Raw genomic sequence first — 18,097 nt, forward strand, 5'->3', positions numbered from 1 at the left:
CAATACCCTGCTATGGCCCTGTACAATATCCTGCTATGGCCCTGTACAGTACCCTGCTCTGGCCCTGCATAATACCCTGCTATGGCCCTGTACAATACTCTGCTATGGCCCTGTACAATACCCTGCTTTGGCCCTGTACAATACCCAGCTATGAACCTGTACAATACCCTGCTATAGCCCTGTACAATACCCTGCTATAATAGCAAAGTTGAGCTTGATTAATTCCACAAACAATTATTTCACCTTAGTCTTTTAGTCTTCCCAACATGTTTTTTAAATATTACAGATTACAGGCGCGTACCCAGGATTAGCTAAGTGGTGGGTGGAGGGGGGGTACGCTGTATAGTTTTCATATGGAAAAAAAGATGTCTATTGACAATTCTTCAATAACAGATGCCCCTTTATTTTCAGCTAAAGAGCAAACCCTGTGTTCGCACCTGGGGCAAACAATTGTTTACTAGGCCTTGCTAGCTTTCCAGCAGTATTGATTACTAGGCCTTGCTAGCTTTCCAGCATTCCAGCAGTATTGATTACTAGGTCTTGCTAGCTTTCCAGCAGTATTGATTACCAGGTCTAGCTTTCCAGCAGTATTTATTACTAGGCCTTTCTAGCTTACTAGCAGTATTGGTTACTAGGCCTCGCTAGCTTTCCAGCAGTATTGATTACTAGGTCTTGCTAGCTTTCCAGCAGTATTGATTACTAGGTCTTGCTAGCTTTCCAGCAGTATTGATTACTAGGTCTTGCTGGTTTTACGAAAATCGCGTCAAAAATGAGTCTTTTATAGGGAACTTGGTATAAGCTGTTTATCCAAAACAACCTCGGCGAGCCACCTTAACACATTGACCCCTCAACCGGCCTGTACCGGCTTTGAGAAGTACCCGCAACCAAAAAAAATGCAAAATAAACACAACAAGATGAAGATACTCAGGCATCAGTCTAAGGGATAAATGGTCTTGAAGATATGCATCCAACCAAGGTGTTGGCAACTACTCTTAAGACAAATAATAGCACAGGTTCTTTGACAAATTTCAAATCGAACAAGCAAAGAAAAGCAGAATCACCCCTGTCAATAAAATGCTCTAAATACCACACAAGGGAGAGAGATCAGCAAACACAGCTCAAGACACAAATACCTTTATTTTGATCTTCCAGGTTCATTTCCATGGCCTCAAAACACAATGTCCACTCTTTGAAGGCTTGTAAAACCATTTGGATGTCTTTACGGATTGCAAAGCATTCTGGGAGATCCAGGGAAAATTTCACGAGGGGAGGGCCAGTCAACACTCCTCTCCCCAAAGTCAGATAGTTTTTTTATAAGTCTTTTCACCCCTAAGCCAAACAAATCAATTCCAGGTCATTCAGACCCAGAATAGCAGTGTAAACAATTTTGGAATCAATTTGGTTCCAGAAAAGACAGCATTTAGGAGAGCTGTGGTGATTCATTAGAAAATTATTTCCTCATCCAGGCAAAGCCAAACAAGAAAAAATCATCATGAATCCACCTTCGCTTGCAAATATTCATAAGCAAAGCACTCAATTATGCCCCAATAGACTTCATGATGTCCTGAGACACTCTCCTAATATGCTCATAGCTGTATTTTTTATGAAAAATACAAGCAACCATCAACTTGTGCTGGCTTCAGCACAACGACGAGGGATTAAAAGTGGGGACCGCAAAGCACTGTTGGAAAGCTTGGATACCGCTGACTAGGTGCAGCTGTGTTTGACTTTGACGGGCTGTATAAAACTAAGAATAGGGAGGGAGGTATCTGTTTTCAGTCTTTTTTTTTGTATATCAAGTTTAAAAATAGCCAGGAGTCAATGGGTTAATTACATATCACTTATTCTTCGGGGTGTTTCCATGGGGCTTAATGTTTTCATTTACCTATCACTTCTTGTTCGCTGTGTTTCCACGGGGCTTAATGTTCTTATTTACCATCACTTCTTCTTCGGTGACCATGAGTACGTTTTCTTCGGCAATGAGAAATTAATTCCTCTAGGCACAGGGGTCCCAACTTTCGAGCTTGACGTTGTGATTTGTTGGGTGAAACGGTCCGACCCCTTAGCCAAGTGCGATAACTGGACAGCTGATTGCGTTCCTATGACAACCGGCCTAAACTGCTTGTTAGCATTACCGATGACCGGCTTTGGGCGCGGAAACACAGATTTGATCTCGTTTTCGTTATGCAAACTCGCGCCAAGCCACATATCCGAGAGGGTCAACGTGCTCGTGCGCCTTTCTACCAAATCGGGGAATTCCACGGTGGGCGAACTCTCGGACAACCCACGAACACTCTCTACCTTAAGCAACATCTCTGTAAACTTCATATATACGCTCGTCTCGTCAAGCGATACAAGATCTAGCAGAACTTGGGCTCGTCGAAGCTTGTCGTGAATGATGTTCATGTGTTTATAAAGTTCCTGCCTCTTAATCATCCGCGCCGTTGCGCGGGCGAGCTTACGACGCATAGTACTATCATCATTTAAACCTTCTCTTGAATCACTCTGCACTCTAACTCTTAAGCTAGTATCTGCATCCTCTAATTGCTTTCCGAGGGGACTATCCTCTTCTTGTCCTTGGCGGCTATTATCAGAGTCCTTACAAGGTAATGACTTGTATTGGACAGTGGCTCCTAAGCCCATATCAACTTTGGCCACATTATCGTCTCTATTGTCTCTAATCTGTCGATTGCTTCTGTTTGCTTGCATTTTTGTTACAAAGGTTTCAGCCTTTCTAGTTTGTTTGGGCGGCAGCCGCAGTACAGTGCGAATCTTGTCATTAATTAAATCAATCACCTTCACGTCATTCGAGAGCTCATCAAGCGACGTCTTCTGCTGAAACTGAGCTTCATTAAGAATCGCAACAAACACGTTCATTAAGATGAACCCCATGAAAACCATGAAGGAGATGACGTAAAACGGAGCCATGACTCTATTCACTTCTCTTAGCTCATTTATCCTTGTATCTCCTCCAATAAACAGCATCAGTTCGGTTACTAAGGCGTTGTAGACCGTTGCGTAGGACGTTTCCATTGTACCGAATACTAGGATTCCCAGTTGAGCATAAGCGAGTAGGATCACGATGAAGATGAAAGAGAAAGGCAACAAGCGTATGAATGACACACGCATTGTTGACGAGATGACGACCACGCGAACGTGCAACAGGACTAACTTCATCAGCTTTAAGCTCGAGAAAAAAACAAGACAGGCCATCAATGACTCTTCTAACTCTGTTCCCATCACAATATAATCAAAGCTGAAGTCTCCATAAGGATTGCTTCTAATTTTGGTGACAATATCGGTAAGGTATATCCCTTTCACGAACTGCACAGCTGTTGTGGCGACGCTGAATAAGATTATCAGCATCTCCAACCAGTTCCATATGTCCTTGAAATAGGACAACTTCTTTCTGTAAACTTCTACGCAAATAAGGACCAAATATCCCATGACATATAGAAGGAACAGAAGCTGGAATACCAAGTACAAAAGGCTTGTTGGGTATAAAGGTATCGTGGTTATCCTGTGCGACGGTCGAATTGTTCCTGTGGTTAGAGCCTCCGCTAGAAAGTTAACAAAGCTGACGTAATCTGTGTTGGCGTTGAACACGGAGAATATTGCAAGCACAGCTCTGGTCCGCCTGTCAAACCAGCCATCCCTAGCAAGGTCATTAATCACTCGACGCGCTACACTTTCGGAGTATCCCAAATTCGCCACAAATCCTCCCCCTCCGTACACTGCTTTCTGTCCCCAGTAGGGGAGGGTGGCTAAACTGCTTGCCTCATGGTATTTCCAAGGTTTGGGGCAATTATCTGGTGTTAGTGCCGTGGTTATGTTATCTGACGTTGTGTTTAGTGACGTCAGTGGTGATGGCGTGAAGGGTTTCCAGCCTGGGAAGTTGGCAAGAGTAGTGTCCTCGCGACTGTGTGAGTATGATGCATAGCATGTGGAGAATCGGAGGCGTACTTCTTTTGGTATTGTACAGTAGCCTGAAACAAGGACAAAAGGGGCGAGAAAGGTCGATAAATAAATAAATAAATAAATAAATAAATAAATAAATAAATAAATAAATAAATAAATAAATAAATAAATAAATAAATAAATAAATAAATAAATAAATAAATAAATAAATAAATAAATAAATAAATAAATAAATAAATAAATAAATAAATAAATAAATAAATAAATAAATAAATAAATAAATAAATAAATAAATAAATAAATAAATAAATAAATAAATAAATAAATAGCACGTACACTTGACTTAGTCAAGGTTAGTGACCACCTTAGTCTGCGTAGCAGATGAGTGAGAGAACTAGAAAGATTCAGGTGAAAATGTTTCGAACTAAATTCCGTCTCCTGTTCAATATGGGAAATCATTGATTTTAATCAATAAAAACCGTGGCCATCTACAAGAAGACAGTGGCTTGCAAGAGGAGATGCCATCCACCCAGACTAAGGTTAGGTGTAGGGTAGTAATCATGTCACAAAGTCCAATACGTAACAATTTGCGGTGAGAAAGGGATGAGTGGGACTCTTACCTGTCTGTACACGTGATTGTTTCAATCTGGACAGCCCTAGTAATATTGAGCACTTGTCACCAATATATGCCGTGTTGGACTCGGAGAGACCGTTATACCAAGGAGCAGGGTAGAGCCCAGCCAATAGAGAACCATTTAGCCACGTGATCAAATCAGTTTTCTTAGAAATCTGGAAGAAATGAGATTTTAACCGTTTAGTGTATTAGCTAAGAAAGTGCCGATTGTTTGATAGTGATAGTATAAGGATTATATTGATGGGGATGGTATATGTGGTGGTAATACAAAAAATCACTGGGGAATTTCTTCCAGCGTTTCGACTCGCTAAAAGTGTCCAAAATACAGTGCTTGTTCGAAAAAAAAATTTCAGATTCCCTCCGTGGCAGGGGTATAGGGGTAGGATCTTTTTGTCTGGTGAAGGTGATGGTGATAATTAAACAAATGATTAAACAGTAAGTTGCATCCTAAACTATTGGTAACTTGAGAAGGTTTTGGGTGAATACTTGAAAAACCAGGTTGGATAAATCCTTTGGGAATTGGTGGGAATGATAGTGATAATAGGGATAGTGTTAGATCTACCTTGTCAAAATTAAGGAATGACTGTTGAAGCGCCTGCGTCATGTAAAAGCCATGATCCGCTCTGTTTCCATAACACACCACAGACATAAGGACCATGAATACCACATACACGATCATCTGCTTTATCTTTTTCGTAGCGGATTTTTCTGTTACTCGTCTCTGGCGTGCTTCCTCCTTCTCCGTTTCTGTCAATGACCCACACATGACGTCGTTACCATTGATTTCGTAATTCCTGTTTCTCTCCACGCGAGCGGTTTCTATCACAGGCCCTGCCTTGTTACGTGTTGCTTTACGGAATATCAGAGTGACCAAGACTGCGATCACCACGATCTTGATCGGTTGTAGAATGAATAGGTCTTGCACAAACGAGACAAGCATAGATGACAGCCACTGGTTACTGATTTCTGTTCCCCACTGCATGCTGTAGAATATTGTGAAAGCTCCTGATGTTATGACTACCGCAAATGCTAGAAAATAACCAATAAATGTAACAACTGCATACAAGGCCACAGTAGGCCGTTCAGCTTTCTTTTTCAGTGGCTTGTAATCAAATGAAAAGTCCTTGCTACTATTTCCAGGGATTGGGTATTTTTCCTGGTAGCTTTCTTGAAGTTTACTGCCAATTTTGAAAAGTTGGACAATTAAGAGGTTAATTGGAGCAACAATGAGTCCACTTTGGACGCCAATGACTATCTGCCTAAGACCAAATTCCATTGGACCAAGACGGAATACTTTCTCAGATTTCCCGCCGATGTTATAAAACATGGCGTTAGCTATCATGGCAGACGTAAAGAGGGACAGGCAACATGTTGCGCGTTGCACGCGACTGAAGAAATTACACGGACTCCTCGCAACAACAGACACCCACAAATGGTCATCAGCGAAATCGTTAGCAGATTTTTCCGCGAAGGAGGTTTTTAAAGCTGACAGACCATAATGGGGAGTCAATGTGCAGTCAAGCATTCCGTCATCCTTGTCAACGGCGAGCCATCGGTTACAAGGAAAAACCCAGCGGTCTTCGCTATTTGTGGCATGCACAGTGACGCTCCTTAGTAACCAGGCCGGACTATTTCCCTCGTTGTCATGCCATATTTTAACGCGCAAAAGTTTACCGAGTGGGGTGGGAACGTGTATAATGAATTGGTCGTTGTTTCCCCTTGCGAATAGTATCCTATTGGGAAAATCAGCATGACGTATGACTATGACGTCACTGGTTGCGTTTTCGCCGCATACGATCAGTGCTACGTCAGCCGTAGTGCCGCTATTGATCCAAATGTCGGTTGCTATGGTGACTTCATATGAGGCATGGTCACTACCTCGCTGATTCAGTGAAATCTTTGGTCCTGTCTGGAAACGAATGGCGTACACATACATTAGTCTCCCAATAGCGCATTGAACTACCATTTAAAAGTGTGTGGGGATGTACCATGGTTTTATGTTTACTTAATTAACCAACCTATTTGATATCTCAGGGGTCGGCAACAGATTTCAAAACCAAAAAAGAGCACGCAAATACTAGCAATATGCTCTAATTTTTAGCTTCTATTATAGCCTTTTGGTATCTTTCGAAGAGTTTTCTAGCGTATCCTAGAAAAACGATTCGTAAAATAGAAAAATGTAAAGTAGAGGCTGACATAAGAAATCAATCAAATATTCTTGTTATGGCCAAAATTAAACGAGCGAGCGAAGTAAAGAAGTGCAGTGCAGAGGGAAAAGGTTTATTGAGAGAATGTACTTGCTCGCGACGCACGATTAATGGACGATTGATAAGCTCGCGCAATCTTAAAATGGCTATCTGCTAACAAATGACTTCCATGATCGTCCTTATGGGTGACGGGCATTCTCTCTCTTTCATCATACTCTTTTGCCTGAGACAAGCTAGCCCGTACCTTTTTCCTGTCTTTGCGATCAGCACGCCGAGCCAGCACGACCACAAACAGGTATACCATTAGTACTGTACCAACTGTCGCGATCACGGAGTAATTTCTTGACTCGGCAAGATCACTGAAGGCCAAGATCACGACGTCGAAATCAATGGGATTAGGCGGGACCAGGAAATCACCACCAAATGAAGTCAAATGGTTACAGACGCACGCAATCCCCTGTGGTGTGGACTCATTCCCAGCCTTGAAAAATAAGACAATTTTATTGTAAATGATTGTCGGGATATAAAATGAAGGCAGAGTCACCCCCAGCAGTGAACACTTTTTTGCTATCCTTGGACCCGGTCTACCCACTGCGCTTTATACAGCCTTTGAATACTGAAATTGTATGTGGGAATAAGCAACTAGACGTACTCTATTTATATATTTATATATTAGGACTCGGGACGTATATAAACTGGAACCTTCTTCCCACAGAAAATGCAAGAAATATCTGAGGTTTTTTCACTTCCCTGTCTGGAAAGATTTTCTTACTACGGCCAAGCGATGATACTCTCGCGTTCATCATAGAGTAATTACCTGACAGCCTTCACTTCTCCATTCCTGCTTTTCCATGGACCAATACAAGCAACTCGCCATGCTCCCACTTAGTGATACATTTACATCAGTCTTAGCGTCAAACTTAGGTACTATGGTGATGTTCTGAGGGGGAGGGGTGGTAGGGGGGTCTTTAATGTCAACGCAAGATCTCTTCTGGCGACCGTGACTTCCGCAGTCTCTCCTCACACAGGATGACTCAGGCTGCTCCCCCTCCTCGGCGTGATGCATCAGTATGTAGTAATAGTACCCTTTCTGGGCGAGTACACTACCGGGGATCACCACAGAGTAAGGGTCACACCCGGACATCCCCTTGCAGCGGTTATCGTCAGGAATAACTGCTTTGTGTAAGTTCTTAGACTTAGACACATCTCTGCTGCGATCCACAAATAGAGAAACATGCCCAGAGGTTATCTGTACCGTTAATTTATAGGAGGACCCCGCGACCTGTACATATATTTTTCGCCTTTGTGGCGAGCTAGGCTTCACAAAGGACCTGATCGGGGGAGGCATAGTGTAGGGAAGGGAAAGTGGAATGATCATTCTGATTGGATCTTTAAGGTTTTCGACACTGATTGCCTTGCCGGAGGATTCCTGGAATGAAAGACTTGTGACCTTGGACGTGATAAGTGCCGCCATTTCGCCCCAAGTGTAGGGATTGAATTGTATCACACGAAGCTGAAAAAAAAAGAACGTATTGTGTAAGCTTCGGGTTTCTCAATGAATGTAATCTTGTTAACATATTGATTTTATATTATTCGTGTTCAACAAAACGTTTATTCAACGAACACACTATGGTAAGCAAGTGATAGTTTTCAGAATATTCCTCGAGTTGCACATCAGCATTTATCACGTCGACAGAATAGCGCAATTTACGTAAATCGATCAGGAGACCACGATTTCGCCTGTCGCACGGTAAACATTTTGCGGGTTATAAGTTTTTATATTCAAAATACTTAAAATTTACACACTTGTAATCCCTACCTTGACAATCAAGATTTTTTCAATATGGATAATAATTGCGCCATAACACATGATCCCTCTAGATTAGATGGCGAATAGGTCGATTTTGACCGAAGAAGTCTCTAGCCTACCTGAGTATCAACTGTCTGCAGTCTGGCCGAGTTTTGACTGAAAGGGTTTGCAGGTAATGCTATCATGCAACCTCCTTCGTCAAAAACTTGTCCTCCAATGCGATCGGGCAGGTCACGTGACAGCATCACAGTCATCTTAAGGGACTTAAAGACTGTCGGACTCTCTCCGGCCTCTTTACGACCAAGTACCGACCGTGAGAGGCGAGCAATGAGGTTGTCAGCTTGGAGAGCTCTTTCCTTACTCTTTAAACAGAGAATGGGCTTTTCAGGATTGTGTAGTCCCATGAAGCGCATATCATACTTTTTACACACTATTTGCAAATCGGTTAATAAAAGGCCAAAGATATTTTGGTATTTTTCTGGAATCAAGGAGTGTTCATTAAATTCACTGAGGGGGGGGGGGGGGAGGGGGGTTTGGGGGAGAGAAGATTTTTACTAAAGACACCTTAAATTTCGGAGCCCCCCCTTTGATTGTAATTTTTTTTCGGTCCCCCCCTTTCAGAACCCTAACATTTTCCGAGACCCCCCCTCCTTATGACCTCAACAAACAAAAAAAAGTCTTTAAATTAGGAAAATAAATACTGTGAAGTTGCCCTACTTGTCCGAGTTGATAGGGACTTTGAGATACGAGTATGGGTACTACAGTATTTCTTGGAGGCATTGCAACGGTACTGAACAATGGCACGAACTGTACAGTATTGCCGAACAGAAAAAAAATGTACAATGTTGTCTACATTTATACCGTTATTTGTTTGGAAAGGGTTGAATAACCTTTTGTCAGAATGCGAAAGCTTATAAAATATCTAGTTTGGTAAAAAAACACTCAAATTATCTATTGTTTTATTGAAAAAAAGATTTTTGGTTAATGAATGCAAAGAAGGTCTAAATGTTTGTATAATCGCACTAGTTTATGTCATGTCCGTATAAATGGTTGTCTATAAATTCAATTGAATTCACTCTTTTTGTTAAAGATGTCAATAAACACTAAATATAAGTTAAATCCATATGACTGACAATTCACACATTTGTCTATAGATTTTTTGTTAATGATCGAATAAACACGCAGATTAAAGTACATTTTTTGCTTTTGAATGACGAAAGGCGCGAATGACTGTCGATCTTTGCGATTGAATGTTACTGGCGATGTAAATATCGCTAATGAAATTTGTGTTCACTCAAATGAGTGCTATATGACGAAAATGAATGTATATTCGCGTTATTGATCGTAAATTGCCGCAAATGAATGTAGATTTCCTTGTAATTAACAACAAAAGGTGTAGTACGGCGACGGTAGAAAACAATGGAATTTATTTAAGAAATGAAAGGCTGCACGTGAAAATGCGTTCTGTCTTTCTCCGCCAACACACGACGTGAAATTCCAAGTTTTACGGTCTGGCGAGTACGTGGTCGGTTGGAGTATAAATTCACTTTTCTCTATTTCCTATTTAAAATTGTATGTATATCGTTGTGGGGATTTGCATGCTCCACCACTGTTTAGAAGTTTATTTCAATTTGTTCCTGTTATCCTGATGATAAACTGTATCGGTTAATACAACTGTTATATACTGGAAAATTCTATATTATGGTTTATAAAGACAGTTTTAAAGTTTTAAATACATTTATCATTAGACTTAATATTTTATTTGTATTTTGCTAAAAACTAGATCGTATCAGTAAAAATCAAAGCTGAAAAGTACAGGACCGTTTTTTTTAGGAGCCCCCCTTTTGGTTGCTAAAATTTACGCACCCCCCCCCCCCCTCCCCCCACCATGTCTTCCCTCCCCCATCGGTGTATTTAATGAACACTCCCTTACGGTACGACCTAAACTATAATTGTGATATTTTTATATCATACATCATAAAACAGCACTTTGAATAACCTCAAGCCTCCAGGAAATCAAAAGGTTATCAAAAGTAGGTAAAACAAATTTTTTTATACGGATATTCATGTTATCAGGGGTTCAAGTGAGTTTTCTTTGCACCTCTTGTTTCGTTTTGTCGGTTGTTTTGCTCGCCTCTGTGCCGTACACCTTCGCTTCGTCTGAAGCCGCCGCTAGTATGTTTCCCGTCCCGTGTAGAAGGTTTTTCGCCGCTTTTTCCATCTCGTGCGGATCCTGGTCATCATCTTTGGATTTTTTTTCCAGGACCTCGGCGTAGGAGTCAAACGTCTTAAGTGTTATTTCCTGTTGAGAGGGAAGACGATGTCAGGTATCCAAAGTACGGCGTATACATCAAAAATGTGAAAATCAGGTTTTGTGGTGTTACTATGTTTTGGTGTTGTGGTATCGCGGTGTTGTGGTATCGTGGTGTTGTGGTATCGCGGTGTTGTGGTATCGTGGTGTTGTGGTATCGCGGTGTCACGGTGTTGCGGTATCGTGGTGTTGTGGTATCGCGGTGTTGTGGTATCGTGGTGTTGTGGTATCGCGGTGTCACGGTGTTGCGGTGTTGTTGTGTTGCGGTATCGCGGTGTTGTGGTATCGTGGTGTTGTGGTATCGCGGTGTTGTGGTATCGTGTTGTTGTGGTATCGCGGTGTTGCGGTGTTGTTGTGTTGCGGTATCGCGGTGTTGTGGTATCGCGGTGTTGTGGTTTCGCGGTGTTTTGGTGTTGCGGTGTTGTGGTGTCGCGGTGTTGTGGTGTTGTTGCACTATGTTAAAAGACGGCACTAGTTTGCATTACCTGTGAGGTGTGTGACAAATCATCTTTGTTGTTCGTTCCAGTGGCAAAGACTGCAGACGTCTGTGTGATTATCTTTATGCTATCAACTTTGACGTTGGCAAGACCCAAAAAAATTTCCTCTTTTATCTAAATCATAATGTAGGTCACAGACATGGTAAACACTAAGTACTACTTAGATAAAAGATCTGGGTATTCTTAATCAGGATATATTGTTTAGGGGAGAAGGATGGCGCCAATATTATTGAAAGAAATGCAAAAAATGAACCATCCACAAATTTTAGGGGAAAGAGGGACGTTTTCCCGAAACTACTTACCGCGGCTAATGACACTTTTTTTAACGTTAATAGTAATAAACATATACTTCGCTTGCGCGAGAACATATTATTCGTTTCTATCTGATCCTCGAACGGAGGATCGGTCCAGCTTCCTAATGTTTTCAACAACAGCTCCGTTAAGATCATACTTACTGTTATTTTACTTTCCTTGCTGACGGTGTGGTTTTGTGTAGAGTTATCCAGATCATCTAGTGTACTCAACACAGCATTAGCAAGCTGTGTGGCGCCACCAATCTCACCGGACTGCAACAGGGTTCCCAAGCTGCTGTGGCGGCCCACCGTCAGCCTCTCGAGCGTGGTAGTTAAGATATTGTTATTGGGTGATAGCTGTTGTGGGGTTACCTGTGGTTAACAATGCACGCCAATTAAATAAAGGGGCACTTCGACTTACCATATTGCAATGTAATAGTAATCGTGAAAATAGATAATGGTCCGAGTTATCGGAAGCTCAAGTTATCGATGTCAATGGTTTCAAATTAGAAAGTAAAAGATGGGAGTCCGAGTTAAGGAAATTCAGTATACCGAATTATATAATTGAACAAAATCAAAATACCTTACAAATTGTTTTCGAAATTGTTTCCAGTAATAGCAATCTTTTAAGAAAACACTGTCTCCGCACACGTAATCTGACTAATGATGACGCCTTGTTTCTCACTTTCCGGCATCTGACTAATGATGACGCCCCGTTCCTCACTTTCCGGCATCGATGCTTTACCTGAACGCGAAGGGTGGTTTGATTTGCAGCTCCCATAGAATCAGACACGGTAGCCTCGATATCAAAATTAAAGTCATTCTCTTCGCGGCCGGCCGGAAGTACAGCGGATGTCTCCATTTTGTCTCCGTAATAAATCAATGCGTATGTACCATCCGACTTCCGGTATCTAGAAAAAGAATTCGATGTCAATGGGGGATCCAGTGAAGTGACGCCAGCTAATGGGTGATAGTTTAACACCGTTGAGCTAATAGTGCCCCCTCACCTGGTATTAATAAGGTTATGTAAGTTTATCCGCCGGGGCTAGATCTTCGTCGTAACAAAAAATCTCCTCAAATCACATATTTTGATAACTTTGTCTTTATTAGGGCTTTAGGGCTAGTTTTAGCAAAACTCAGGAGGATTAATAAAACCAATAAAAACTCTTTATACTGTGGATACTGTGCATCCAAATAAGAATTATATAGAAATAAGTGTAGCATACAGAGAAAAATTAAAGCCTTGTCGTCAGTTACCTGAATTGGTATTCAAGGGGGGGTTTCATTGTCTTGCCATCCCGTACAACTCATGTTAAACGACGTAATCATAGCCAATCCTATAGTCGGACTGATGTGGCACGACCCTCCGGAAGGAGGCTGATTTGTCGTGAACAAATATTGATTAGAGCTCGCTGCTCGACCTGGTGACGTGACTATTACTTCAGAACGATACGTTACTCCACCAGTCAAAGAAAATGGGTTGATAACGATGCTAGGGGCAGTCAGTGCAGTTGACGTCAGCTGCTCTAGCGAATCAGTGATTGGTTGAAATGTCAGCTGTCCGGTAGAGTCGGTGCCAGACTGGACAGATAGCGACCAAGAATAGGAAGTATCGGCTGTGCAAATTCCGCCATCACACAAAACGTCCAGGCTTAATTTAGAGGAAGGATTCACTTTGCCACCGCAGTTAAACTTGCATCTGAAAAAGTAGGAAAAATATCGAATTTTAATCTGCTTGCTGAATAGATTAAATGCCTCAATCTAAAAGATATGCGAGACGAGAAGATCCTGGAGCTCAAAATAAAACATTGAGAAGACTGGTTGTTGGCTTTGGCAATATTTACAAATTTGCACTTTTCTTTTTAACTTTTCTCTTTTCTCAAGCGCCATGTAAATTAAATAAACCTGTTGTGACGTTTCCCTGCGCGGGATGCCTGTGATCCCTTCTCTACCTGGGGCGCCCCGCAAAGGGCGGGAAAGGGAGTAAAACTGAGTATGTTTGTTTTGGAAGTCGGAGTATTTGTTGAAATTGACTTGGCACCCTGAATGTATGTAAACTTGTTTTTTGTTTATTTGTTTATGTATTAACTGTGAATCCGTTTAATTGTATTGTATGACCATTTTTTTACAATGAATTACTTAAACACGTGTAAAATAAATCTTGTGTTGTGTAAAGTGGTTGCGGTAATATCAGTCACGGAGCCGGGGAGGGTTCGGATACGGAAACAAAACCGAAAAAGGAATAGCTAATATTATTTATATCCACGCTTGCGTTTGGCCTCACCAGTCAATTTTTTTCATGTCATTCACTCTTTGTTGATCAATAACCCCTTGCATACCTGGCTATGTGCATGATAATGGTAACAACTCGCGTAACGTAGATTTTGCGCGGTGGCGTCATTTTTACAGCCGCTACCGTGCAATAAGACCGCTTATTAACAAGATCTAGAGAAAGCCCGCTAGCGTGCCTTTCCCTCGCTGATGTCTCTTGAAGCCCGCTTGTTAACAAGATCTAGAGAAAGCCCGCTAGCGTGCCTTCCCTCGCTGATGTCTCTTGAAGCCCGCTAGCGTGCCTTCCCTCGCTGATGTCTCTTAAACCCGCTAGCGTGCCTTCCATCGCTGATGTCTCTTAAACCCGCTAGCGTGCCTTCCCTCGCAGATGTCTCTTGAAGCCCGCTTGTGTCTTGCAAAGGCAGGCGACGCCCGCTAGCGGCCCGCTGTTGTCTGTTAAATGTCTGCTGGCGTCCAGAAATCCCGCTACCGTCCTTTCAATGCCCTCTAGCGTCCATGAAGCCCGCTTCCATCGACAAGGCCCCTTACCCTCCGTTTGACACCCGCTACCGTCTATAAAGCCTGTTATTTTTCGTTCAACGCCCGTTTAGGTTCCCGACAGCCCGCTGCCGTCCGTTGATCGTCATATAAATGAGCTTTACGCTTTCTACAGGCTTTATACTACGGGCAGTTTTGCCCGCCCAGCTGGCAAGCGTCAAAGACCCAAAAGTCACTAAAATGGCCCGGCTAGCCCAAGTCCGGTTTTGCCCAGCACAAACAGAGTTCTGTTTTCTTCCCTTTTACCTTACTGAAAAGGCACGCTAGCGGGCATTAAGCGGGCATGTCTTAGAAGGCACGCTAGCGGGCAAGTAGCGGGCCTGTCTTTAGATTCACGCTAGCGGGCAAAATATAGCGGGCGTTCGTCAAGGCACGCTAGCGGGTGTTTAGCCGGCATATCTTTAGAGGCCCGCCAGCGGGCCTTCATTTGCCTTCTTCAAAGTACGGTCCAGCGGGCATACAGTTTTTCAAGAGAGGATGCTAGCGGGCCTGTAGCGGCCGTTTTCACCGGGTAAAAGCAGCAGTTTTAAATTGCGAGTATTTTCAAATAGAGCAACAAACAGACCTTGCTGAATCATATTATCTTGGCGGCAAAACATTTCATTTTTTCGTGTAAGCTCAAGTCGCAAATTCCTAATTTCTATATTTTTAAGAGGAAATTGATCCAAACAGAAAAAAATTAAATATAATAGATAAGAATTCCACAATAGTTCATTTAAACAAATGGAAAAAGCTCATTCCGTTATACATAATACTTTTACAATGCATCATTTTCAACTAAGGAAAACTTGACTCCGTAACTTCATTATGTGATTTTTCTTTTCTTTTTTTAATTGCTGTTGTTTTTTATGAAATTGTTTTTTTGTAGACATTATAACACTATTAATGATAAAAAAATAAAATAAAAAATTCTATATAAAAAAGTCTATCAAACGACTGCATTTTATTGACAGTCGTAGTCAAACGTATGTCGATTTTTATTGTATATGATTTATGCATCGAATAACATAAGAAAATACAACTTTTTAAGTTCTCGGGAAGTGTACATTTAAGGGGGACAAATGGTCAGGCCTAAAAAAACCGCAATAACTTATGAATTATTATCGGAACAAAAAACGAAAAATTTGGGCATTATCAATCCAAAATATGTTATAGACTTTTACATACAATACATTATTTCAAATTATTCGTAAGGCAACTGGCGTGATGTTGCGCACGCTTTTGTCTTTTTGCTTAATTTAAACGTTCTTAAACAAAAACTACGTCAACCAAAAGCAATTTTTTATTTCAATCCATTGAAACGACGTTGTCTAACAGCCTTAGCATATTGTTTTTTCAATAAAATGATTCGAAAGCATAATGATTCCAGAATTTCAGGCGTAAATTGGCGCGTTTTTAAGTGAGTACCAGCATTATGCACATAGCAACCTCGCATGCCCGTCCAAACATAATATAACAATAGTACAAAATGTTATGATTTCAAAATTTACCTCAAATATGTCACCAATGGATCTCCAAGTATGATGGAGACAACTTGCTGGCCAAGACTCTCACGATTTCCTTTTCTCACAACAATTACGAACTCGTAGTTTCGATTCTCCTGCAACAGACCTTTTTCGATAACCAACCGCCTTGGGTTATTCGGCAACCCTCTCAGCCGCCCTATACCAGTCCCAAAACATCCAGCCCCTGATGCGGAAGCCTGGGTCACATAAGGCAGAGATGTCAGATCCGACTGCGGCCAGAGTTCGCCTTGAACACGACACAACCACGTGAAAGACATCTCATCATACAACTCACGTCCAACATCCGGGTCATAAGAATTTGACGCATCCAAATTTATCATCTGATCTCGACCTCGAACAACGAAATCTCCGCCGAGCACAACGGCTACGAGAGGGGACTGTACGATGTTAAGGATCCCATAGTCTATAGCGGTGTAGTCACGCTCTCCTGATGTATGGACCGTGAACTGCACAATGTACATTCCGTACGCAAGTGAATGCTTGCTGATGGTCCACTGTGCGCTGTTGACACCCACTATCTGCTCATCACTTGTGATGTCACCGGATATATTGACTGCGCGCACTGTCCATAGGAATCGTGTTCCATTGATAGAGTCACAGTTTAGATCGACTTCTCCCTTAATGGTATGGGATTTGGAACGTGGAACAGTGAGTGGGTTCAAGAGGGACCTGCCCAGGGACGAGATTCGCGCCGTGGGTACAGAACAACGGCTGTTTGCTAAGGATGGAAGAAAAACATGTGAATACTAGCAATGGAAAGAAGTAGATGAGGGGGAACAAGAAAGCACATCAACAACAAGAAGAACGATAAGAAGAAAAAGCACAAGAACAAGAAAAAAAAGAACAACAACAGAAGAAAAGAACAAGAAGAAAAAGCACACGAACAAAACAGCAACGAGAAGGAACAAAAGGAAGAGGTAGAAGAACAAAAAAAAAAAAAAAAGAAGAGGTAGGAAAAGAAAAACAACAACAACAAGAAGGAAAAGACGAAGAGCAAGAATAACAAGAAGAAAAAGAACAAGAACAGCGAGAAGAAAGAAGAAGACAAGAGACAAAGAATAATAATATAATCTAAGAAGGAGTAGAAAGAGCACAAGAACAACAACAAGAAGATGAAGAAGAAGAAGAAAAAGAACAAGAACAAGAAGAAAAAAAGGACAAGAACAAAAGAAGAATAAGGAATAATAGGAAGGTAAAATAAAGCGATAAAAGCAAGAGCACAAGAAGAAGCAAGCAGAAAAAAAAACATCGGCAATAGCAAGTATAAAAATAAACTAATCAATAGATAAATATATATCTTTTTTAATATAAATATGACAGACCTATAGATGGCTGGCTGAAGTACACGAAGGTCGGGTCAACTGTATAATTACCCAGACTCCCACTCGGACTGTGAATCCCTCTTCCTCTTGGATAAGGCACCGTCTCTCATCTCACTTTATCAACTTATATTTTAGGATGTAAAAGAACTAGCCGCTGGGGACGCTGGTCCGTGGTACCAGTTAAAAAGAACCCTTACCATTTGTAGTTGCTTTTGTAATATCGGCATTAAAAAACTAACCGTATGTAGTAACTGTGGTAATATTAGCAATAATTAAAACTAACCATTTCTAGTTACTGTGGTGGAAATTGCAAAAGCACTCGTAGGCGTCAGGAGGGTGACATTAAGAGATGTGTCAGCAGACCGTGTAAAAGTTGTGATTGTTTTGATGGGTAACGATGGCAACGTAGAGGTTGAAGCTGATGATAATAGTGGTGCCAACAAAGATGGAGACTGTGATAATGATGATAACGACGATAAAAGTGATGTGATTAATAAAGAAGATGATGATAAGGGTGAAGATAAGAGTGTTGTTGATGATAATGGGAGTGTCATTGTTGACGTTGCTGACAGCTTTGCTTCTGGTGTTGATATGCTGAAGAGAAAAGCACAGAACATTAATAATGCACAAAAACCCCGTATGTTTCGCCGCAGTTTCTCCCATTCGTCTGTACATCCTACATTATTCTGCTTATTTATCTCTCGATCCGTCCGTTTAGCCATCCATCAAGTGGTCTGTCTGTGTTTTGGT

The 18,097-nt window shown here is 41.6% G+C and overlaps 1 protein-coding gene across 1 annotated transcript in view; it reads right to left on the reverse strand.

Moving 5' to 3' along the window:
- Positions 1-1,903: 1,903 nt before the first annotated feature.
- The window catches only part of LOC5510717 (polycystic kidney disease protein 1-like 2), a 96,480-nt gene continuing 80,286 nt past the window's right edge, over positions 1,904-18,097 (reverse strand). Inside the window, 14 exon segments of the mRNA XM_048730688.1 lie at positions 1,904-3,986; positions 4,539-4,707; positions 5,115-6,461; positions 7,004-7,240; positions 7,577-8,272; positions 8,689-8,931; positions 10,671-10,871; positions 11,366-11,491; positions 11,833-12,042; positions 12,416-12,581; positions 12,928-12,947; positions 12,949-13,369; positions 15,990-16,743; positions 17,631-17,941. Of these exon segments, the coding sequence (XP_048586645.1) occupies positions 1,939-3,986; positions 4,539-4,707; positions 5,115-6,461; positions 7,004-7,240; positions 7,577-8,272; positions 8,689-8,931; positions 10,671-10,871; positions 11,366-11,491; positions 11,833-12,042; positions 12,416-12,581; positions 12,928-12,947; positions 12,949-13,369; positions 15,990-16,743; positions 17,631-17,941 (6,949 nt within the window). The 3' untranslated portion in view covers positions 1,904-1,938.

This window comes from Nematostella vectensis, chromosome 7 (assembly GCF_932526225.1).
Source record: "Nematostella vectensis chromosome 7, jaNemVect1.1, whole genome shotgun sequence".
NCBI classification, from domain to species: domain Eukaryota; kingdom Metazoa; phylum Cnidaria; class Anthozoa; order Actiniaria; family Edwardsiidae; genus Nematostella; species Nematostella vectensis.